The following is a 25,726-nucleotide window of genomic DNA, read 5'->3' as shown; positions in this document are numbered from 1 at the left end:
TTAAAATATATATGAAGGCGAATTTCAAGCTGTAAAAATGTGATGAATTATGGGATGTATCTCTGGAATTATGAAAAGTTATGAATGAGAAAAGTATTAGCAATCGATTCCCGACCGAGCTGAACATGTTGATGTTTGAACGGAGTTCCTGCGATGTGGAATGTGGGAGAAGAAGAGGTACAAAATAACCCGGTGGAATAATAAAGAATTTTGTGCGTCGAAGAACATATGGTGGGAATGCTGTATCAGCATTCCCTATAAACTAGGACAAGGTAAATATCGTCACTTCTACAATTTTAACCGATTCTGTTATAAAAACCTAGACGTATGTATGTAACCGGTCATGGCGAAACCTCTTAATCAAATAAGTGAATACATATTTCCTGATATTTCCCATGTCCTTTGTGTGTCTAGATTACGTGCTCAGAGGCATTTTCAGCGCAAAGATATCAGTATATTACCCCAAAATATCTTCAGCCTCATATCGGAAATGTTAAAGGTCCCATGTCATGGCCATTTCCACTGATCATAATTCCATTGTTGGGGTCTACTAGAATAGATTTATATTGTGCAATTTTCCAAACTCACATTGGTTTCTCATACAGCATCTCTGTAAACTATGTGTATTCACTGAATTTCACTCTCTGCCTTTAACGGCTCGTTGTAGCTCCAATAGCTCCAGCCCACACCCTCCCTGTGAGCACAGTGTGCACTGATTGGTCGGGACGTTGTGAATCACGCTGAGCTCCGTGGAGGTGTGGCTTCCTTGTTTAGNCGACCCCACATCGGTAGGGGCGTCCGAAATGAGGTGGTACATCTGTAACAAGACAAAGTTTCATGTCTTGCTAACGCATTTTCTCATTGTGTTTAAACTAGGGCCGGGACTCGATTAAAAATTAATCTAATTAATTACAGGCTTTGTAATTAATTAATCGCAATTAATCGCATTTTTAATCGCATATAAATATTTGACCTGAGAACAGTGAGAAGCAATTTTTTTCACATGGATTTTAGTATACCATTGAATAATGACTGAATACATAAGCTTAAGCAACAAAACATTGTTTATTTTTTTCAAGGAGGTTCTTAACCAAGACCAACAGAAAAGTGCAATTTTTGCCATAAAGTGTAGCAATAGCATATTTAGGAATATAGTACATTTCAGAGATTCAGGTAGCCTATAGGTGGTAGACCTTCTGTAAACTATAACACTTTGTTTTTTAAGTAAAACACAATACTTTCAAGTACATTCAGAACATTGGAAACCCTGACTATTAGAAAACATCTCTCTGTTGCTTCAGAGGCCATAACAGACTTTGTTGATTTACCAACAGTTGATTTAAAAAATCTAATCAATTTCAGTCCAACTCTCTCAATAACCTTGGCCAAAACAATAAACAGTTCAACATAAAGTGCCAGTTGCACCAACAACGTAATAAATAGTTCAACATAAAGTGTACCATTTAAAATAAAATAAAAAAGTGCCAGTGATTGACCTCAATCCCTCCTATTCTTCCAATATCCTGATGAAAAATAAAATCTCTCTGTTGCATAGGCCACTGTTTGATCAACGCGAATTGGGTGTGGGTCCTTGTACTCCGAGTCGGGCTAACGTCCATGCTAGCTTCCACGCTAGCTGCTATATGTTTTGCATTGAGGTGATACTTGAGGCTTGATGTGCTGCGGTGATATGCGAATTCCTTTTTGCATAATTTGCAAACAACTGTGCTCTTATCGACACTTCCATCCGTCCGTTTTTTAAAACAAAATGTCCCATCCACGGGGCCAACCAAAGCGGTCTCATCAGCTTCTTCGTTCATGTTTGACTATTTTTCACTGTGGTTTGTTGTTGTCTGAAGTCATGAACGTTAGTTGGGGCTCCAGTATAATCGGTACCCCTGAAACTCATCCAGTGAGAAATGTTCCGCGGTACAAAAATAAGTGCGATTAAAATGCGTAAAATTTTTTAACGCGTTAATTTTTGTGTAATTAATTAATCTTAATTAACGCGTTAAAGTCCCGGCCCTAATAATAATACATTTGTACTGGGTATTGGCGACTACTAAAAAGTTGAGTAGTTGTACTTATACTTGTGTGGGGCGAAAATGGTATCAGTGCATCACCAACAGAACATTTACTATTTTAAAACACCTCTTTGTTCGGTAAAAGGGTTCCATCTTCAAAGTGAGCAAGTGCCCCCTGGCTCTTGACAAGAACTCCCTGGTGCTTGTCCAATTCCTAGAACCAAGGGGGGCTTTGAACCCTTTGGCTCTGGGATTGCGGCTGTTCAATATGTCAAACCGCCTGTCCGTTATCTATAAACAAATATCCAAATGAACTGGAAGCACTGAAGTCATCACCATAACTGGGTGTCAACAGGTATCAAACATCCAAGTATGAGGAATAGCTTGATAAAACTATATTTCCTCCGGCTGTGCTTTTTAAAGGTCACATGTCATGGCCATTTCCACTGATCATAATTCCATTGTTGAGGTATACTAAAATAGAAAAATACTGTGCAATTTTCCAAACCCACATTGGTTTCACATACAGCATCTCTATAAAGTATGTGTATTCAGCAGTATTCACTTTCTCCACTAAACGGCTCGCTGAACCTGTAAATCTGAGATGTGACAATAAGGGTGCTTCTGAGATTGTGTAAAGAAATGGTAGCAACATATTCTAAAGAGGCTGGGTCAACATCAATCTTGCAATACTATTTTCTCACATAGCCCCACTGATCCTGTGTAGCAGGACTTGTAATGTACATACATCCACTAAGTAATTAACGATTATCCTAATTATAGTCATAATATTGTCATATCTTACACGTGAAAGGTGATTCCACGGGTTCTTGTCTGCAGACTGTGGTGATTAGAGCATCCGTAGGCTGCACAAAAGTCCGGCATAGTCAGGTACTTCTGTAAACACAAAGCCAACAATTTCCTGTATCATAATGTATCTAAAATGTAAGATGTTTTTAACAAGCCAAACCACTTGGAAGAAATCACGTGTAACTTAAGTTATGTTGAAAAGAAAGAGCAGTTCTGCCTCTCCCACTGGTGTAAAGTTGCTGGGTCAACTTTGTAATAGGTCTCACTCACAGCCTCTTGTTATTAGCCAGCTAATAAATACAACCACGGCACATACACAAAGAAAAGCTGCAATTTCAACATGTCCAAGCATCCTGTATCATAGCCATGCTAATAATGTTTATAATAAACCAAACCGTTTGAAAATCAGTCAAGATTTCAGCGATTTAAGAGTATTTTTGTGCAGATCACTCACCTTACAACAGCGCGTACCAGAGTAGCTGTTGACTGTAGCAAGATGGCGGCCGGTGAGCTACGCTGGAAAATCTCCCATGAGCCATCTAGTGTTTATATATTTATGATTAAAACCCTCTTGTGTTGTTTCCAATAATAACATATCACAACAGTGTCAGACAATAGGCCAGCATCAGCCTTTGAGTTGCATCACATTTCTTCTGACAGAAAGAATAGGGAGTAATGCATAGTTTATTATGGTTCATAGATCAGACCTTACTGTAAATTAAACCTCCTGTTGTCTTTGGGTCAAATCTGACCGATTTACTACTTTCATCTATCATAACTTTTTTGTTTTACATTCGATTGTATTAAGGCTTTATTATATCCTTCACAGTAGACATTTGAACATATACAATTGCTGATCACCACTTTCATTGAATTTTGAATGATTTAGTCAACTTTGTAACACCTATGGTGTTCCCGGTCAAAAATGACCGCCATAAAGAAACGGAATTAGTAACCATCCGGATCAGATAAAACACACACCAACACACACACACACACACACACACACACACACACACACACACACACACACACACTGGGCGCAGCAGACACACACAGTGGGGGAAGTGCTGAGGCAACAGAGCTACTGCGTGAAAGTCAAGGGAAGGAAAAAGGAAGAAGAGGGACACAGAGAGAGGGGAAAGAGACAGATATTCTCAATATGAAGAAAACAAATAAATACAAAAGGACAAATCTGCAAGACAAAAGCATCCTTTTTTTATTATGTTACATTTCAGGAATAATAAAATGTAAATTATGCGTGTACGTTTCCTTTAACTACCGTTACATTAAATATATTCAGGAGGATATCACAAGATTACATAATTAATTGAGCACCAGTCACTGATAAACTATGACATTTCGTTGCTGATTCAAATCTGAAAGGGCATTTGTGTTTTTAATATTTCATGATTATGATGTTTTTATCAGCTGCTATGGTGGTAAGAGGTCGGATTTGACATAGATTTCCCTGTCTGGCAAGTTGCAGTGAGAGTATGTACAACCATACTTCTTATTCTACCCTTTTTTTGGCTTTCCCAGATGGCAGCACAACATGAATACTTAATCTTCAGTATAGCAGATACTTCAACATCAAGGTTTCTCTCCTGCAATGTAACACGCTTTGCACCTTCAGCAAGATCTCGTCAACACATTCTGAGTTTCAACCGAAGCGAATACGAGGCTTGACTATAGTTAACCAAATAAAATGCTTATCATCCAAAGTTAAATTGTCGATATTAAGAACTTCTTATTTTGCATTTTTGCCGACATATTTCCTGGTTGAGCAGTGGTGGAGGGATTTTTTTTGTATGTAGGTTGTTTGCCTGGATACAACACAGCCCAACAAAGAACCCACTCCATTTGGCTAACTCCGATGAAGCTTCATTTTAGATTTCTCTGAACTTTGGAAAGATGATTTTGTGGATTTCACAGCCAGTATTACCAGAAAGAACGATTACAGCGAATAACTATTTCTGCCATGTGAGTAATTTTTTTTACAAGATGAATGCCACTATGAATTTCACACTTGTGTCAAAGCTCTCTGACTGATAAGTGGTCGTCCGTGTTTTATATTTTAATAGCTACTGTAAGCTTGCTTGTAACTTAAAACAAGCTAGAACCAAAACAGAACACATTAAGTAGAGCAGTGCTGTACAATGCAGTGGTAATGCTGAGTCTGAAGTTTGAGCTTAATGCCAACATCCTAGCATGCATGTAATGGCAATGCTAACATGCTGGTTCAGCATCTTAGTTTACTGTACTAGCATGCTAACATTTGCTCATAAGCATTAAACACAACATTCCAAAGTCAGGTCGCTATTGTGGCGAACATTTGTTTCCTTTATTTAAATTAACAAAGCACATATCAACAGGTGAATGGAAACAGAACATGGTAAACAACAACAGTTTCTACTTTCTACAGTCAGCTACAATGTTTGCTTTGTAATGCTTCAGATTCCCCCTTCTTCTTCTCTTTTTCAGACACACACCAATAGATGAGTTGCTTCACACTGAAATCTGCTGTTCATTAAAGTCGTGACAGCTTAAGTGGAGTGTAGCCTCACAGCCATTGTTACAATATCAGCAATAACCACCAACACAGACAGACCTGCTGCAGCCTGGCACTGCACAGGAGAGCAGAGCACCACACCTGAGAGGCCACAGGAGACGTAAGGTCATGATAAGGAATGCTGACAGAAATTATGTAAAGCCTCCTCCGGCTGATGCAAGGTTTTGGAAGGAATTGAGAGAAGCAGAAAATAAATAAATAAATCATCCTCCTTTGTTACAAACATCTCTTGTTAGATTGAAACAAACGAGCTGTTGTTGTTGTTGTTGTGGAGTGCATCGCTGAAATGGATGCCTTTTTAACAAAGAATATACGCCTGGATCCCACAGTGTGGTGGTGGGGGCTACAGTGCGGGATGCAGGCGTTGGGGGGGGGGCAATTCACTTTCATTTCAGCTTGCTCGAAAATATAAACTAAAACTGCTGTTCATTTGCAAGCGATTACTGTGCAACAGATTAGATATAGCGTCCTTTTTCAGAGCATACGTTTTTCATTGTTTAAACTTTGATGAGATCCAACTCTCTGAATTGATTGCAATTGATAGTACAGTGAGTGCTGATTTCCCTGACAGTGTGAAGTGCAGACTGTGGCAGTCAATGGAGACCATGAAGACTCAGCTTTAGGGATGCTGCACCAGAACGGATTATTTTTCATCCAGTGCTGAAATTCAACCATGCCACATGATGTTATTTCCATGGATCACTTCAAAGGGAAGGGGAATCAAAGATCTCATACTATACTAAAGCACACTGGCATCAGAAGCTCACTGATTTTCGTGTTATGCCACAGAGTCCTCTCATCTGCCTCTTGTCAGCATGTCACTTAATCATCCTTAACTAACACCAATGTTGGTACCAGCTGTCCTTTCTTCCTTCTCTCCCTCCCTATTATTGTTTCTCCCATCTTTGTCCTCCTTCATGTAGACAATCGACACAAGGCCATTGTTGTCATCTGCTCTAATACACGCTACATGCAGTCCGACAGCATCCGTATGGTCCCATCCTGCCCAGCACCACAGGAACATGTTGGCCCCATATGGAGCTTCCCCCACTGGGGAAATGTATCCGAGACGTCTGGTGGAAGTCAGCGAGGACACTGGCTAGATGATGCTAATAAACTAGTTGCTTTCCTACCGTTAAAATACGGTAATGATGTGGAAACCTTAAGCTTCTTACACTGCAAGGTGGGACTATTTTGATGAAGCTTTGTAGCTTCCTGTCTCTCTTTCATTCTTTCTTAATTCTCAGATTTCCATTTTCATTTCAGAGGTTCCCCAGGAAGTCTGTCGGATAGAACATCAGCCGTTTCAGACGAGCTACAGACTATTAAATCTTTTTTTTAAATCATGATAAGCTCCAAACTTTCTCAACTTTAAACACCATGCCTTTCATTTCACGTATGTCATTGCAAATTGCCTACATGTACTCGAATGGTTAATATTCGGGCAACACCAACACTACCTATGTTGTTGTTAAAAACCTATGTTCCAAACAGCAGTGAGAAATAAGACAGTATTGGAGCTCGCGCCTCTTAATCTCCCCCTCCTCCGGCTCAGCCTAACTGACATTTTCTTAATTTATTTCTCTCAGAATTCCAACATTTTAATTAGGTCATTCCAAATCTCCTCCCACGCAGCGTTATTCCCAAAAACTTTTATTTCATCATGTTAGTCATTTTGCCTCCTTCGTCTCTCATTCTCTCTTCTCGTTCTTTTTCGCACTTGTCAGTTTTGCTCAGCGGGTTGTCTTACTAATTATGTACAGTTTTTTCCCCTATCACATCCTGATGCTGCCACATTTGATACTTTATAGGTAAAGACATAATTGAATCACAGTAATAAATAAATTGGCATCTGGAAGAAAAAACCTCTTCAATGTGTCAGTGTTGGAAGAACATTTGGAGAAGGAACTGTGAAGCACTCTGCTTTTGGATGTGTGTATTTTCTGCCCGATGTCAGGACGTGTGTTTATGTAGGTCAGTGTGTACAGTTTGTGTGGGTAAGTTCAGACTTTGCATAAGTGTTCTTGAGACGTAGAAGGCTCCTACGGCTTATATCATGGATGCTTATGTGTGTGTGAGTGCGTCAATTCCCCTTTTATAACAGAAAGTGTATAATCTGTAAATTGTTCCTCTGTATGCCAGGAGTCCTGGCTTATCTCCAGCCTCAATAGAAACAAGAGGAAATTACTTTTCTACAAAGCGTCTGACAAGGCAAAATCTTTTACACGTTTTCCATTGGAACAGCGGGACATTTACTATGACTTAAGTGCTTTGCTGAGGAGGTCTAATTCAAAACTGAGGTGCCCGCTTTCTGGTTGCAATTCTCTTTTACGATCAGTTAGTAGGTGTAAGCGCCCCAACACATCAAGCTGACTGTTGGCGGTCTGCGTCGTTGGGTTGTGGTTGAAAGTCTTTGGCCGACCATTGCCTGTAATTTGCGTGGTGTACAGCACTATTGGAACAGATGGTTGGACCTTTTTATTCAGGTTAATTACGTTTTCCTGATTAAAAACAGTCTACTGTTGTGTCTGAAGGTATCAGTGGTAGTCTTTGTGTTCAAGTGTGACTTGAAGCTGAGATTTAAAGCATGTGATCACTTTATGTGCCAGGTCATTAAAACCCTCCTGTTATCCTTGGGGTCAATTTGACCCCATTCAATGTTTAACGTATCTAAAAAAATGGTTCACATTATTTTTTTTGCTTAGTATTTCATGACTTATCCTAATTTAGTGGGGACTAAGGGGTAAACATAAAATGAACATGAAGATCTTTTTTATATGTCCTGTGCGCACTTTGTACGCATCGGTGTTCCTTGGGGTCAACAGACCCCAGGCTGTTATAGTAGTATAATACATGTAAAAATGTCAACATTTTACACATATTTGTGTTGATTGTGGAGGATGATATGGACGAGACTATTGCATGAAAATGTATCATTGTAGTTATTGGTCCTTTAACAACATCAAAAAGATCTTACTTTAACATTTTATTTCAGTCAGTGAGATTTTATGGTGATTTAAATATTTTTCGATCTTCACATAATAGACCACCGTGTGTACATAGGACTTCTCTTTATTGTGTAAAAAAAACCTTTATATAACGGTAGGGACTAACATAAACATGACTGTGTAAAGATGGCTAAGAAACGGAAAATGGAATGATTTGCTTTGAGTTATACCGACATCAGACGTTACAAGTGTTTCCTAAAAAAATAACGACCACACAGACTAGTGTGTTCATTACCAAAGTTACCGTTTCTATATAAGTACAGTAAAGAATTTACCCTTACTTCCAAAATAAGTACCCAAATAATTATACAATATAGGTACTCTAAACTATATAGATAAAACTCATGTATAAGTGTAGAGTGCGAAGGAGGAATACGAAAAGGATATTACATCTAGAACTCGTGTGCCAAATCGAGAACCGTATAACACGTCTAATCATGGGGTAATGAATTCCTCGTAAGCCGCTTATGTTATGTATAAGGTTATAAATTGGTTTTAATGTGTACAGAGCACCAAGAATCCATGTCATAGCAGTCAACTGAGTTGGAAGGGGGGATGTCTGTAGGAAATTGTNACACACACACTCAGTGCATGCAGCTCTGCTGATCTCTCCTCCCTGGCTGCAGGCTGATAACAGACAGTTGGGATCACGGCGAAATTCTCTCTGCAGACCGGGTCTGCAGAGAGAATTTCGCCGTGATCCCAACTGTCTGTTATCAGCCTGCAGCCAGGGAGGAGAGATCAGCAGAGCTGCATGCACTGAGTGTGTGTGTGAGGAAGACCGTGGAATGGTCAATTTGGAGCGGGGGCTTAACGTAACGGCTCCGCGGACGTAACGTAACGGCTCCACGGATTGGTCCATTTGGTTCCGGGTAACGCATGACATCATGAGTTACCCGGAAGAATCAATGGACAGTGACGTATCTCCAACGAGGCGTTTTGGGGAGGTCTTTTCTATGTTAGAGTTTTACTCGCTACAGGGTGTACTTTGTGGGTTTTGACTCTGCAGACCGTTTACATGCATAAAAACCTTCATAACACACAAAGGGACGGGTAATAACCGGAAAAGCATGACATGGGACCTTTAAAGTCCCAAAATAGGCATACAAAGAAGAAAATTGTTACTTTTATTCATGTCAATACTTTAAATGTTGTTAACCAGATAGACCAGATGGATTAGAGAGCATGTTCATTATGGTTTTATGAGTTGTGGATATTAAAGTTATCAGATACCTCTCCCTGCCATCTGGATTTGTAGATGCAACACTATCCCTCTGTGCTGCACTGGGCAATTAAATTCCTCTGTTCGCACATTTCGGCATGTGATTCAGTAAATAATAGAACAAGTAGCCTTGCACCTCATGGTAACCTCAGCTCATTAACATTTCGTCCTTGTTTCTAACTTTTCTTCCTGTCATTGCTGCTCTCTGTCTGCTCACACTACAGTAGCGTTGCCAGGTTCGTACTGTTCCCCCCTTGTGAAGAGTAGTCCTCCGCTGTGCCAACGGTGGCTTCTGGCCAGTTTGCAAAAGGTGCCAGCATGGGATCAGAGCCAGTTTACAAAAGGTCAACATACCCCAGACGGGATCAAGTGACTTCTACTGAACAGCAGTGTCACTCAAACAGCCACTTTATCCCACACAGTGTGACACGGGGACACTGCTCTGCCTGTGGTGGATGAGCAGATAATATGTAGAGTGACAGCCTCACCATCACTGAAGCATGTTGAGAAGGCTTTGGGGAATGAAATATGCTCAAAACACATTTAATATATTTTTTCGTTAACATATAATCATGGTTTATCCATTTTGATGTTTCCTTAGTGTTGGACATGGCTGCCGTTTGGCATATTGCTATCCATCAAATATGCTTCCTTCACTGTTTATCTCATCAGTATGGAGATGGAAACAAACGTAAGTACATGCAACTGACAGACGCATCACCACACACACACACACACACACACACACACACACACACACACACACACACACACACACACACACACACACACACACACACACACACACACAAATGCTGTGTGTAGCATTTCGTTTTATTGCACCCATTTTTCAATAATCTTTTCAATGGTTGACAACGGTTTCCCCGACTGAAGAAATGGAAGGCATTACCATTCATTTGACAGTAATGTACTAGTGATTTAAAATGCTACACACAGCAGTTTTTCACACCTTTCTATCTCTGTTAACTCTCAGCCAATCCCAGCGTCCCCTTGTTTGTCTTCACTCGATGTGTCTTCCACTTATAAAACCACCAGCACAATGAAAATGTGTAGAGCGCAAAGAATGCTGGGAAATCATACAGGAAAAGGCTGAAGAAGAATCCAGCGACTACGAGGACGCACATTAGAAGTCTGTTGTGATGAAGGGTGTATAACATACTCCACCATACAACTCTATCAGACTCTTGCAAAGTGTCAGAGGAAGAACTCCGATGTTTGTGAGAGGGGTGGGCCGATTGATTAAAACCCTCCCTGTGGGCGACTTCTTCTATTTGTCTGCCTGTTTCCTGACGTGTGACAGACCTTTCTTTTGTTTCAGGGTAGTTTTCCTGACCCTTTGGATTTCCATCTTTTTGCATTTGTGTCAAGGAAAATGCACCAGAATCAAAAGCATTGGAGTCTTTCTCAAAAAGACAATTTCGTGTAAAATCAGGTTTACCGGCCAGCTCGCTTGTTCTATCAACAATATCGGTGTGTCCTTTAGAGGACTGTTCTCTCCGACCAAACACCTCATCCCAAATCTCACCGATCAGATATTCTCCAAATCTTTCTATGTGTCTACTTGTTTCCTGACAGGTGACAGATCTTTCTTTTGTTCGAGTGAAATGTTCCTGGTCCTTTATAGAGCGTTGGGCTGATTCGGTCAATGACGGACTACTCTGAGCTGCCGCAATGGGGGTGAAATCTTTACTGAGATGAGCACTTGTATTCAAATCTGTCTGTAATTGTGAAAGAAAGTTGGTTTGTTCTGCTGTGGTGAGGGACAGACTCTCTTTCGGGGAGAATTCATTGCTCTCAGTGGCTAAGGTTTGATCTTTTGGCAGTTCTATCAAGGACAATGCATCATTCAAGTCTTTCTCAAAAAGTGTAACATCAGGTTTAACTGCCTGTTTGCCCCCCATTCCCTCAACAATATCGGTGTCTCGATACGAAGCCTGGTTTCTCCAACCAAACACCTCTTCCCAAATCTCACTGATCAAATCTTCTCCAAACCTTTCGATGAACATCTCATCCAATCCAGACTCGATCACTTCAAGTGCTCCAGTATTTTCTGCTATGATAGAGTCTTTTGTTCCCTCTGACAATCTTTTATATTCAACACGTGTAGAGCTCTCAACTTCTGCTGACAACTCTTGTTCTTTCAATTCCGCTGGTGCGTTCTTCCTCTCCCCCTGAGGGTCCTCCACATTACCCATCAAGTCCTCCTGCACTTCTATGTTCAGCTCTCCAAAGCTCATGCTCTCATCAGTGTCTCTGTGACTCCTACGTTCTTCTGTGCTTTCTAATGTCTCAGGTTGGTGTTGAAGTTCTGTTGAAGTGTCTTTCATTGCAACACTCTCCTTCTTCTCCATAACTTCTTCTGGGCTTATTTCACAGCCGACATCCTCTCTCTGACTGGCATCCTGTGAATGAGTCCATTTCATGTCTAAAACCTCTACTCGGTAAGTGTTGCATTTATCTGTTGAAAAGGGGCTATCAGGAACACCTTGGAAGTCTTTCCCATCGTATGTAACCATTATGTCCGGTTGCTTTTCTATTATTCCATCACAGCTCCTACTTTCGTTCTCTGCCTGATTTGAAACTAATACACCTGTTTCCAATTTTGGTACAATATTTTCCTCAAGTTGCGTCTGTCTTGGGGCTTGAATGCACTCCACATCCCCTGCTTCGATTGTCCTTGTCTGTTTATGTTCTTCCGAAATTATTGATGTGTCCCCCCTCTGCCACAATGAATGAAGTTGAAAAGCTTTGTCCTTTTGCTCCTTATTTAATACCTGAACCATTCCCCCTTCTGCACCAATTAGTCTCTTTGTTTCGTCTCTTGTACAATAGGAAGGTTCCATCTCTCTCTTTTTGAAGTCTTTGCTATTTGATGCAACATCCTCGCAGTCTGATTCATCTAATTTGAATTCACTTGGCATTATTTGACTTTGCGTGAAATGTACCTCAGAGGTATTGCTCAGATTGGATTCGCCTGCATTTTTCTGTGCAAGTTTTATTTCATTTTCATTCTCCTGTAATGGGTTTTCACTGTTTAGGTTCTGCCTGACTTCCCCATGTTGCTTTTCATCTGCACACCGCCGGGAGATTTCACACTCTTCTCTTTTCTCTGGCCTAAATATCTCCTCATCTGCAGCTGCTTTATTTTCCGTACAGCTATTCACCATCCCTTCCTCCCCTCCTTGTCTGGATGTAGAAAAGACAAACCTCTCCCCATCCTTTGTCCCCTTTCTGATTGTCCCTGTAAATGCCAGCTTGTCATCCATCATGCTCTGTGTGCTACCTGTAACCTCGCCTTCCCTGCTGGAAGAAAGACCCTCATCCAGTCCCTGTGAGATCCTATCATCGGCGGTGGCATTCTGAGACTCTGGCATTGCTGTCATGTCTGTTGTCTCCGACTCCCCTGAGCTTGTTACTAAGTCATGTGTGCATTGTGTGAAGGGCTCATCCTGTCCTTTTCCTTCTGCTCCTCCTATTATTTCCTCTCTTCCTTGCCCCCAGATCGTATGCTCGTGACACTCAGTTGAACTGTCAACAGAGCCTTCGGACACCTGCGTTGCCCCCTTGAGGCAAAATATCTGCGGAGTGTCTGTAACGGAGTTTGTCTGTGACCTTTGGGATGTGTCTCGTGTCACTGTGTCGTCGTCTCTTGGGCTGCTGACACATGCCTCTGCTGGCTGGAGGTCTTCAGTATTCAACGCGACATCAGCAAGACTGTCTGACAGCAGCTGGCATACAGCTAAGGTGTGTGCATGTAAGTTGGTGGGTGTAACCGTGCCCACCTGCAATTCTTGCTCTTGACTGCTTGCTGTATTTCGAGCATTGGGCCCTTTAACATTTGAGGGAGAAACTGACGCTGCTGTCTGCAGCCATTCTGACTCTGGAACAGCAGAAGGGTCCGTACAGCTCGGCTCATTAAGAAATGCCTGCCATACATCGCATACCGAGGTTTCTCTATCACTGCTATCATCTGTTCTGTTACCAAATGCCTCCCACACATCATTGACAGAAGGCGTTTTCTCCTCTGACGCTTTTGACAAGGTCATTTTAGCTGTTCCAGTCCAAATGGCACGCATTTCCGGAGCCCCCCTCTCATGGGCTTTGTCATTGTTCCAATCCAGTGTAAGCAGAGGAATCTGGTGGTAGGTGAGCATCTGTGGACTCTCGTTGGATTGCTTCTTTTGGCGTTGGTGGAGAAAGCTGGCAGAGTCAACCCACTGAGCAGGCAGAGGCTGAGAAAGCCCCTGGCTTGTCGCTGAGTCATGTGAATGAGCCTTCGGTATGTGCTGGCTCCTCTGGGAAAGGTATTCCTTCAAACGGGCCAAGCGGGCTGCTCGGTGTCGGCTGTTAATGCTATCCACCTGTCAGAAGAGTCAAAGGTCATTTAAAGTGTTAAGGCTTGACCTAGTTTAATCAGAGGCTACCAGTTTTGTTCATCTAAAAGTCAGCAGCTACTTTAAAACCTCAATCCATGGCAATACTGATGCAACCTCATGACATACACCTATTTTTGTTTACTTTTATTATTAGTAGTTTGCACATTTCAGACTATGAAGTGGCAGACTAGCTTACTTTCCATATTTTTCGGGGCAAGTGAGCACTGTGCAGTATAACAATCATCTTTTGCTCGGCTATCGTAACGTTGCAGAAAGAACAAAACACTTTCTCACTGTATATTTGCAGTTTATATCAGCAGCTTGAGACATGGTGAATAGAACACCATGTTTTTGTTGGAAGCGGTGTTTACTTCTGGCCTTTTCTCTCCCAGGCTTCAACAATAAACTGAAAATATAACAAATGAACCTTACCAAAGTTTTGCGTTCTTCACGGTCTAGTAAGGATTGTATATCTGTGCTGCCCCTCCTGATAGCCTCCTCTGCTTTATGTGTGGCTTCTGCCTCTGCAAGTAAAACATGTGCTTGCATTATTGATCAGGTATGCGTGTACACACATAGAAACTAGAAATGAGGTATACACACCTGCAGCAGCTGTTGAGGTGTTACAGCTGTCCTCAATGTTTTCCTCTGCAGTGCCCTTCCTTTGGTTAAAACATGAAGCAGGGTTTACATTACATAAGGTTATAGTGTTTTAAATCACATTCTGTGTTAGTGTTTCTTTGTGACAGCATCTTGCAACTATTCAGAGTGGGTATCACATGCACCAACACTGGCTTTGCTGTAATTGTAATACATTAGTAAAAGGTGTACAGAGAAAATCTGCAATCCCTATTTCCATGCAGACAGTTTATACCTTTTGTGTGAATTTAATTTGATTGTTCGCCAGTTTTTTAAATGTTGTAATGTGTGCACGACTTTCTAACTGAAACAACTTAGATCAGAGCAAAGATAATAAGGAATTACTGGTCAGAAGAAAACGCAGTTTCTGATTTGGAGTTCATTCAAAGAGAAAAAAGTAGCCGAAGCCTATCTGGCATCCGTAGCCATGGTGAGACGTCATGGAAACCTAGACACACACCTGACCTTAAAAGGGCAATATGTGTTTCAAGCAGCCATTACTGAAAGTTACATAACGGCTTACTGTAAACACACAATTGCCCGGCCAGCTTCCACGTGATGACAGGAGTAGAGCACTGTGTCAAATGTCCTACCACAGGAAATGAATCATTTGGAGCCTTCACTTGTCTCTGGTTGATTTGTTGCTAAACTGTCACAACATGAATAAAGTTTGCACTGATAGATCCAAAAACGGTTTTATCTGAATATTGATTTCCATGTTATGACTTCCCTGTGCTGCTGAATGTTTACAAAATAACTTGAGTATTAGGTTCTCTCACATGATAGCTTTCAGACAGCTCCTCTTGCTCTTGTAGATGTGACTCTCCTCTTGCGCCAGGAGAACGTGCTCCTTCACATGTCCTTTCTGGTGGCAGAACAGCACATAGTTCAACCCTGCGTTATTAGCCCAAAAAGTGCCCACGGAGGTCTCATAACGCAGAGAGATCTCCACTCTGGCCCCCTCTCTATCAAAGGGAGGTACCAGGGTGTACATGAAGGTAAACCTGTCTGTTTTCCTGTCACTGGATCCAGGCACGTACTCCGCCAACAAGTCAAATTGGCTCGTCCAGCGATCCAGGGTCATCCGGGCGTAAACTGACTTACTATAGCAGAGGTTGACCACCCTGATGGTGCCACGCAGTGTGGTGGTCCCCGGGAGGAGCTCCATGCTTTCAAGTTCAACCATCTGTGTTTGTAGCCTCTGGTCGAGCTCCTCGGGGGATGAGGGGGCTGTAAACAGGCAGGACATGTAGCACTCCTCCAGTAGAGGGGTTGCCTCACTCTTCGGGGGCTGGCTGACCTCTGACTCTGTGACATTGTCAAACTCCTTCACTGACACCAAGTTGAGACCGAACGCATCGGCAAACGACACCTTCCTCCGAATGACGTGCGGGGGCTCCGGTTCGCAGTCCTCATCTGTTTCCTCTTCCGAGGCCTCCATTTCTCCCTCTTCCTGTTCCCCATTTATTTTCATTTCCTCCTCCATAACGGCCCCATCCTCCTCCATGGGTTGGATGTGCGTCCCCTCCATGATGTGCGGAGGCCTGAGAGGCAGCTGTCGGCCCGTCCTGCCGTCTGTCTGGCTCGAAGGGTACAGAGCAGAGTGCCCGTAGCCTGGCTGCAGTGATACTGTAGAAGGGAGAGCAGGGAGAGAACGTGACTGGGCAGATGGAGTTTGGTTTCAGCTGAATACTGTGAGTCTGAGCCAAACCTATTAATAGTGCTCATATAGTTCAGGGCAGGCCATTTATCCTCGTAGTTATCCTCGCACAATATGTTTGCTAGTAACAAAATAAATAAAGGAAAATATAGCTTCCATAAAACACTTCAAAGTAAAAATATTGCACTAACAGAACCATGTTTATAGTACATTGCCATGGTGTCTATATACAGCTGATTTCAATGTTTAAATATTCAAAAATCAGAGTTGAAAATCTGTATTTGAACTTTACTATCTGTGTCCCTTTACCAAACACAATAATGATATGGCTGAGATGGGACTTCGGACCTGAGTGTTATGGTATGACACTTTATTTTGGTCATGGTGGTCAGATGATGACACAAGCCATCATGTAACAGTTGTACGTAATCCGTGATATAATCTGTGCTTCTAAATACTCAGCTGTACAGCCTTAAACCATGGTGCTTCTTTCAGAATGTGCAGAAATGGAAACTGATGTTCCACTTTCTAGCAATGTTGATTAGTTTGAATTGACTTCTCTAATATACCTTTATTTGCTGGAAATAGAATATTAATGCATTTAGTCCTCCACTGTCCTACAAACTACAAACTGAAATATTTCAACTATTTATTGCATTTTCTGCAGAAGTTGACGTCAGAAAGAAATATGGTGACCTTGTGTATCCTTACATTTTCATTAAGTGCCGTCACAAGGTATAATTGTATTAATTCAGAATTTGTTAAACTACTTGAGAACTAATCAGTCAATTTAACTTCAACTCTGTGTTTACCTTACCACCACATACTAACATTCTAAGCTAATGTGATGAATACAGTATTGTTAACATAAGAAAGTCTCCATTGTCATTGTGAGCATTTTTAGCATTTGCATGTTAGCATTTAGGTAAAATTGTGGCCGTGTCTAAGTTTAGTCTTACAGAGAAAATTGAGCCTTTTTTAGAAATAATTCTAAATAATATAATTGGAAGTAATAGAAATAATAACAGAAATAATATGTTTTAGTACTCAAGTGTCCCCAGGACTGCTCAAAGGGGAAATGCTCTTCTGCTAAATGCTAATTCTGATCTCTGACCTTTTATATACAGAGTACAAAAAACGAGATAATATTGTGTGTGACCCTAGTTGTGTTTGCCTCCTCAGATAGGAAGTTCAACTAATCACCAACATGCAGTGTAACTATACCTTAAAATCCAGTTTATTGTGTAAATAAAGTGCTGGTAATACAATCCTTCACTTGTAGGTGACCGGCTGAGGCTCTCTGTTTACTATCAATTGTAGTTTTGGTCTGTAAATACCATCACAATGTGCAATAGCTGTAAAGGCAGATATATTATGACAAGTCTGTGACCATATGCAAACATGTTTTGTTTTTTTGAAAGAAAGCAAATAAATCAGGAACAAAACTGCTTATTAAAAAAGAAAGAAACAAGCTTATTCAACATATGTTAAATAGTATTGTCAAACATTTTATTTTTTTCAACCGTTTATATATTTAGTAAACTAGTCACAGTGGTATTTTAACTGTATGTCCAATGTATATCAGTAGATGGCACTATATGATCAGAGTGAAATACATGTCAGATAGAAATACACATCAGCAAAATTAATATTTGTATACTTCCCTTCTCTTGCGATATTAATGCAGGCTAAAAAAAATACACAATATGTACATTTTCAATATAATGGTGGGAGAGTGGTAATAATAAACATGTATACACTTACATGTATAGTTATTTACTCCGTTGTCTCCTGTTACTTTTGACAGACTGTCATATATAACATTGACCAGTAGGTGGCAGCATACCACCACAATTCCATGATACTTGTTTTACATCCTGATCACATTTCAAAGATGCTGTTACATTTTGTATTTGATGGATTCAAAAGAATAGCAATAAAGATTTGTTACAAACAACAACACACAAACCTAATTCAACACATACTGATATATTGGGTAATATGATATGCGTTTCACATGCTATCAACTACAACACTTGTTTTTTTCAAATCAAATAAAAATATCAGCGACAATATATCTCAATTTATCTATTTTAGTGCATTTTGCATAATTATATAGGATATCTGGCAACACAAAGCTTTTCCATTCATTTGGTGAAACAGTTCTACTAGAGAAGAAAATGAATGTAATATTAACATCAATAAGACGCCTTCTTACTACAAGAGACATGCAGACTATTTTGTATTTAAGTCAATACAAATAGCTTCGCTTTATTGACCCCATTTAAATGTACACATACAGCACAGGCTTAGATACAGATGCTGTAAGATGAGTTTCTTTCATGAAAGACACATATGACCATCATTGGCATGAACAAATCACATACAAAAAACAGTCATTCATCATATAAATAAAAGTAAATTTAGCATTTCGATCATTGCCAGTAGAAAGAACACAGGACATTAGTTGTTGTTTCTTACATTTTTTTTAATACGTGCCCCCCCCACCCCCCCTTTTTTTTTTTTTTACTTGTTAATCATTTGGTCATTAATTTCTTGACCGTGAACGTCTCAACGGTTTGAAAAGAAGAAAAGGAAGACGAGACAGAATAAAGCAAAGCCTTTGAACAACTGCACGTCTGGTTTCGGATCTACTTTTAAAAGAATAAATAGACTAAATTACCTTTTTTTTTAGCAACATTTAAAAAGAAACATTCCTTCAGTCAAACAGTGCATGTACATCTTCTTGTAATAATATTACTTGTTATAATATTATTTTAGATTTCATTAGATGACATTTAGAATGAGCTATACATTTAGGATGAGCTATACATAGTCTAAACGTACTGTATGTTTACATTAACTTAAGAAATTCCGTAAAAATAATAACGATACTAATTTGTAAGATATTTATCATTGAACATAATTTTGCTGTAATGCACACACCCCCAGAACATCGTTATTTGTCTTTTTACTATGCAGATTAAGAATGTTTTAAAAATAATAAGGCTGATGTATTTCCTTTGACTCATGTTCACACATAAGATTGCATATTTATTTTATTTAGAATTTAAAAAGTCTTAATAGAATATGACAGCGATGTAGTTTACCATAAAAACATGACACACAAGTTCATGTATCCTATATAAAAAAAACAACGTTTGCTGGCAGTCACTTTGTGGTCGCTGTATGCAGTTCCTGTTGGAACATTACGGCAATATTTAATGATTTTTTCATTTGGTTACAAATGGCAGATGTATTTGTAATAAAGCGACTTCATGGTAGTGTCTTTCATGAAGTTTCTCAGATTGAGCACCAGGCTCACATATCTCTTCGTCGGAAGGACCGTCTCGTTACCGGTTCTCTCCCCATCAACAATACGACACGAGCAACGCATAACAGAGAGAAAACCCACGCCGTTTGAAAAAGGGGAAACAAACTTTTAAAAAAATGACTTTTGTTGACATAGCAGGTGCCCTGACGTCACACGGGGTCGCAGTACTCCCAAAAATAACAACACACACACCTCCGCGCACAAGCAAGTGCCTCCCCCGGGGGGGTTTCTAGACCCAAATATACTTGCTTGCTGGGATACAGCTTGATGTGTGTTTGAATCGTAACGAAGAAAAAAAACAAGCCGCGTCTTCCTCGCATTGCGCGTCATTCAAACAGGACTCAGTGTACTGCTTTTCCCTCTGTTGCATTAGTAATAACAGCGGCGTTGACGGGAGACAGCAGGAGAGAGTGTGTGTGTCTCAGACTGCGGTGCCCAGCGGAGGAATATTTGAGCTTTTTATTTACTCTGCAGCTTGTTGTTCATTTTCTCTGCGTTATGGTGAACTTGGACAGTCACGTGTGAACATCTCTGCAAACACAGAGGACGACGACTTCGCACCTGGTGTGTCCCTTTGACTTTACCGCGAGGAGAATATACCTGCCATTTTTTGTGGTAAGTTTTTCTCCCCATGAGCCGTTTTCTCTCCACACTTTGTGAATTAGGAAGTGGACCGCTGGCCACAAGTTTGTCCCGTGTTATCTGGCGCTTTGCAACTTAACTTGGAACGTTATTATTTACATGTTGCGCGAGGACTTCCTGTGCTTTTTAATGACCGAGCTGCTGTTATTTTACATTTATCACCTAGGACTAGAGTTCATCTTTTTCATGTTGGACCCTCAGACAGCAGTGTCAACGCTTCGCTTGCTCTGAACACTGAGCACTGACTTTTAAAAAGCCGACTTATTGTTTCTTATCTGCTCATTATTTAACCATTAAATTCAGATTATAAATTGTGCTTGCACATTGTTACACATACACGATTTGCATTTAACACCAAGTGGTAAATGACATATCGTGAAACTAATTTAAAAAAGATAGTCTGTTCAGAAGTGTGCTCAATTCGGTAAAAGTATTGATAACTGTCCTTTGAAAATTGTATTTGATTTAAAGCCTATTTTTAGATTAAATGTCTTTATCATTTTTTGCAATAATGTAATGAAAAGCAATTGTACTATATATTTAGAGTTTGCTGTAAATTATTAGTGTTGATAAAACATTTAAATAATTACTAAAAACAAGACTAAACAATAACCTTAATTTGTAATATCAATTGTTATATGTACATCACATATACATATGTAAATGTCATTCATTTGTGTTATTTATTAAATAAGCAAAGATTTCTGTGTTGTTAAATTCCTTTACTGTCACAAACAGGGGTTGCTTATAGTGTGTTTCAAAAGTTGTTTTTTTAAATCACTCATTCTGTTTTCAAAATACAAACATACAACATAAAACCTGTTCATTAAAAAGGAAATGCAATTAGATTTTAAGCACGGGCTGTAGTTATTCATGCTTTATCTGCATGATCTATGATTATCAGCATTGAATACCTTACCGTGCTTGCTTGCTCCATTTTTATATTCCATATGTTATGTCCAGAAACAAACAGGGATGCTCAGAATTCATGATAATCTACAATTCTAATTTATTAATCAAAACAGCTTGTAAAAGCTTCTGTTAAATTCCTCTATTTCACTCTTGCAATCACTATGGCTGAAGAATCAATAGATGTCACTTTTTGGTAAAGGAAGGCTAACTAGGTAGTGGGAGATGCTGGACTCTCCGGGCCTGTCCTCTGATCAGCTTTCACCCTGGATTAGCTGCATGGACCCTCCTTGTTCCAGCCGCAGGGTGCACAGGTGTTCCCTCCTCAGTTATGCAGGTGTGGGCCAGTTCCCCACTCACTCAGCAGCTCTCACTCTTCAAAGGCCAGGCGGCAATAAATGCCCCTTGTGAAATATGTCATCGACGGTGCACAATCAGCCCCTTTGTTGAAGTGCCCCTGTAATCATTTCTTAAAGCATGCTTAAAACAGTCCCCCTTGTTGACTTGTTATCGGGGTGGTGTGTGCAGTAAGTAAGGTCACTTGATTCTGTAAAACCAGGGTGCATTTTCCCCCCCCAAGGCAGTGGGAGCGATGGAGAGAGACTTGCCATTAGTCTCCCTCCATCGCTGACCGTTGTTGGGAGCAGTGCACTTATTACCACGACTCTCCCCACTCTGCGTCCATTTTTTGATTGCTGCATTTATCATCGGGCGCTCGTGCTCTACATTATGGTAATAGGAAAATGAATGTCCTCCACAGGATTAATGTGTATACCCTGTCATACGTTTCAATCATTTATCAATATTAAGATTCAGCTTTCAGCTCAATGAACACTGGTTGATGCATGATTTGATCTTTAGATATGGAAATGGTTGCGTCCAGCTGAAGTAGGAAATGCTTTGTAATTCATTTTTTGTTCTGAGAGTTCTATGAAAACTTTGCGTGCATTTACTATGAATGCAAAAACGTAATAAATTAACTGTTTTAAATGATGGCAAATTAAGACCACAACGTGGATTTTCTGCACAGATCATATCAATTCTGTTGTGAGTACTTCTTAGGCAATGAAACACTTTTGGATTGGCTTTTGAGTTGCACCATCACCCATCCCCCAACACCTCTGTAATGAAACAGACTGCTCGCTCAACCCTTGAGGTGTTGCTGCTTTTGGGGGAAAAATGGGTAAGAAAATCAAGGGAGTGGTGCGGCAGCTTCACTTTCTAAACATCTCACTGAGCTCATCTGTGAAACTACACTGTGTTTTCATGTGTGGCTAACTTAGCCCTCTTACTGAGCTTAAAGGCAATTAAACGTACAGGTTATATCCCAGTTTATAAAAATGTTTCCATGACAACCTCCATGCAAGTTAAAGCAACCAGAAGTGATCAAGTCCTTTTTTTCCCTTCTCCCCTCCCACTTCGTTTCCCTCCCCCCAGCCCCCCTGTAAGAATGGAATTTGTGTTGACAGTTTTGGCCTTTAATGGCACTTTTGTGCCGCGCAAAAGTATTTGTTTACCAGGATCATATGCTGCGAGCTGTCGGCTTGGGAGAGATTGACTTCTTAAGATAAAAGAGTGCATTACATGCTTAAGAGGCCACCCTTTTGCACTGTAATTATCCACATCACAGTAATGATGTTTTGTGTGCCACTAAGAGTCTTGAGACAGCTCAGACTTTTTTAGTTACGCTCTGGGTCACTTCTTAAGCCTGACTCGACGGTGTTGGGAGACGATGTGACTCTTTGGCCGGAGAAATGTGTGCAGGGTGGGGTCAGGGGATGAGGATTAGAAAGGAGATTGCAGGCAGCCCACACAAGGGTATGTTAAGAACTATCTGAGCAAAGAGCCAGTCGGCGACTAGCCTTTTGTTTCATCTCTAGTCACATGTAGAATTTGTTTCAGTTTATTATTTATTGGTTTCATGCTTGCTTTGCCAAGTTTAAAAAGCCTATGTGTTTACATATTTACTCATACCAAAACAATCAAATGTCAAAATATCTTGAAAAGATTGTTTTGCAAATATAACGTCAGTTTATCCTCTTAGGATTGTAAAGCCACATAAAGTGTTGCTTTTGGCTGTTGCGGATAACCTCACAAAGGATCATGCATGTAAAGATATAAAACAAACGTTTTGGTTTGTTTACACTATACCTCGTCAGCAATGTAAGATAATGGATGCCTTTTCAGAAGGTTTAGAGTTCACCTCTTGGCACTAGAGTCTCAACGGTGACCTTGGAGTTCAATAGTCTCCTGTTGAGCTGACACTCTGAACTGCCATGAGCATTGTCAGTCTGTTTCTCAAATTAACTATGTACTCATTTGAATCCCAGTACACATCAGCTACAGACCTGCCCTTTTTGTTCCTCATTGCATGTTTACTTAATGGTCAGTGTGGTGTGAAGGCACGGCAGCTTTTATTCAAGTCACGGTCAGATGGACAGTGTCCGGGTGAGAAGGAACGTGTTGGCTTTTTCGGTCCTGCCCTGCATTAAAGATAGAGGGTCACTCATGGTAAAAGGCAAGGTCATTGTGGCTCAGCCCACATCCAGCCATCAGCCTGTCAGTCAAAGCTCATGTGAGACAGCACTGTAGGCTAACAGTGGGAGCTAACCCTACCAGTGTTTAATGGGGCTGCGAAAGGTTGTTTAAAGCTGTGATTAATGACAATACCGGTACATTTTAGGGAGAAGAAAGTCCCCTTCTATGGTAAGTTCCAACCTAAATAATATCTGACAACCATTAGTTAAAATGTAATCTTAATGTCTGCATGGCATTATCCGAGCTTCAACGATAGAGGGTTTTGCTTCAGACCAGAAAACATCAACACTGCGTAAATCATCTCCGAAGACCTTTTCTCTTTACCCAAAGAGACACAGACATACAAAAAAATGTTTATTTCAAACATGTTGTGAGACGGGAAAAAAAACATGGGGGGGTCGTGACAGTAACAGTTTTTGACAGGCACATTAGGCTGCAGAAAGAGCATCCAGCTCGGGGCTGAGGGCATATGGTGCTGCCTTCTGCCGGCGTAGCTCTAGACCAAGTTACAACACTCGCGCAGGGTCACGACTGTCTCAGGTTTGTTCCTTCTGTCTAACTCTTCTAAATAAAAACAGGAGGAAAAATGGAGGTGGGGGGTTGGGTGGAGGCGGCAGTGTTGAGTGGGTTTGGGTGTTGTACAGTAGTCGATGAGTAAAGGACAAAAGGAATGTTTCCAGTCGAGCCCTTTGGGCCAGGATGTAATTTGGTCAAATGTGAAGGAAAGACTTTTGACATTTTCAAAGATGCATCTCTGTTAGTTTGGGTTGTTTCACAGCAACACACCGCCATTTTTGTTTCTGGCTTTACACATTTGAATAAAGCAGTTAAATCAAGTATAGTGCAGACATTTGATCTCCTTTCACCAGCTGAACACCCAGCTTGTGCTCTTGGATAGCAACCCCTAATCCTACTCTAAACAATGACCTTGTTTTCACCACATTGGCTCCGTTAGGGTTTTCTACTCTGTAATGTGCAGAGGATGAACTTGGATAATGTTTAGGATGACGCAGGGCTCTGGTCTGAAGACAGCGGATTGGCAGAGGGTAATTACAGGCTACTGTACGGCTCTCTGGATTTTCCCCGGATCACATCTATCGGCCTCCAAGCTCAGTTGCTGCTCTCTGCGAACCAAATAAAATGGCCTCAACATATGGAGGCAGCAAAACAATGGTTTATTTTTATGATATTTGATGAGTGGTTTTTAATTTAGATTGTCACTTCTGGCAAGCAGCAGGGCAGATGGTGCAGACTTGAGTGCCCATTAGAGCCTAAATACCTCCAGGCAGCTGTTGGTCATAAACTTTTTTTTTTTTTTAGCTTTTTCATGCATGTTTTATTTTTTTAACATGGATTAGGTCAAGAGGAGTCAAACCTGTTACAACACCTGTTTCTACATATGCAAATCTGTTGTATTGTCATTTCATTAGGCAAGGCAAAAAGACAAGGGTCCCTTGTGGTTGCAAATGCGACTGGCACCGGGCCCACTTGGCATGCTACACAGCAGAAAGAAGCTTGAGGCGGGACGAGGGGAGGGACGGGAAGAGGTTTTTTTTGTTGTAGCAGAACGCTCAGCAATCGGATGCCATCACATTACAGCTCAATCTGAATGGGTTCCTTCAAGTTGTCTTGGAATTGAAGAGGGGGCCCATTATCCGGCGTTATCTTTTCTGTAAAGATTTGCAATAAGTGAATGACGAAGCCCAGTAGCCAAAAACTGGCACACGCGTGTCTGGCACACTCCTCCTTTCCCCCCCTCCTCACCCCCAGTGTCCTCTTCTCTCCCCCTCCTCCTCCTCCCATCCACATCCCTTCATCATCTGGCGCTCTCCCGCAGCGCTCGCCTCTTAACCACATGTGCCAGTGCCGGGCCTGCTCTTGCTCCGGGGCTAATTGTTCACTGGTAAACTGCATGCTTGTTGGTGGGGGTCTCCCCTTTATCCAGGCACACTGCTACCACGCAGGATGGTG

At 40.9% G+C, this 25,726-nt stretch overlaps 2 protein-coding genes across 2 annotated transcripts in view; one reads left to right on the top strand and one right to left on the bottom strand.

Moving 5' to 3' along the window:
* Positions 1–10,395: 10,395 nt before the first annotated feature.
* Positions 10,396–16,315, bottom strand: LOC104962281 (uncharacterized). The gene is made up of 4 exons (XM_010790711.1): positions 15,452–16,315; positions 14,637–14,695; positions 14,466–14,557; positions 10,396–14,018 (listed from the first exon to the last, which is right to left on the bottom strand). Exons 1-4 carry the CDS (start codon positions 16,201–16,203, stop codon positions 10,620–10,622), a joined length of 4,302 nt encoding a protein of 1,433 aa, XP_010789013.1. The 5' UTR covers positions 16,204–16,315; the 3' UTR covers positions 10,396–10,619.
* A 3,747-nt stretch (positions 16,316–20,062) lies between these two features.
* LOC104962286 (forkhead box protein P2-like) overlaps positions 20,063–25,726 on the top strand; it is an 85,118-nt gene continuing 79,454 nt past the window's right edge. The window contains exon 1 of the mRNA XM_010790716.1: positions 20,063–20,281. The gene's annotated coding sequence lies outside the window, so the exon portion shown is untranslated. The remainder of the gene's footprint in view (positions 20,282–25,726) is intronic.

The sequence above is a fragment of the Notothenia coriiceps genome, unplaced genomic scaffold (assembly GCF_000735185.1).
Source record: "Notothenia coriiceps isolate Sejong01 unplaced genomic scaffold, NC01 NC01_scaffold00034545, whole genome shotgun sequence".
NCBI lineage: Eukaryota > Metazoa > Chordata > Actinopteri > Perciformes > Nototheniidae > Notothenia > Notothenia coriiceps.
Note: the sequence above shows the minus strand (reverse complement) of the source record. Positions and strands in the feature narration are given on the sequence as shown.

Bases quoted from the DNA above. Each gene is read 5' to 3' on its own strand.
- LOC104962281 (XM_010790711.1), bottom strand. From the start codon at position 16,203: ATGGAGGGGACGCACATCCAACCCATGGAGGAGGATGGGGCCGTTATG. The intron at 14,558-14,636 runs GTGTGTATACCT...TTTTACTTGCAG, and splicing joins CACCTCAACAGCTGCTGCAG to AGGCAGAAGCCACACATAAA. The intron at 14,019-14,465 runs GTAAGGTTCATT...CTCTTCTGACAG, and splicing joins GTGAAGAACGCAAAACTTTG to GTGGATAGCATTAACAGCCG.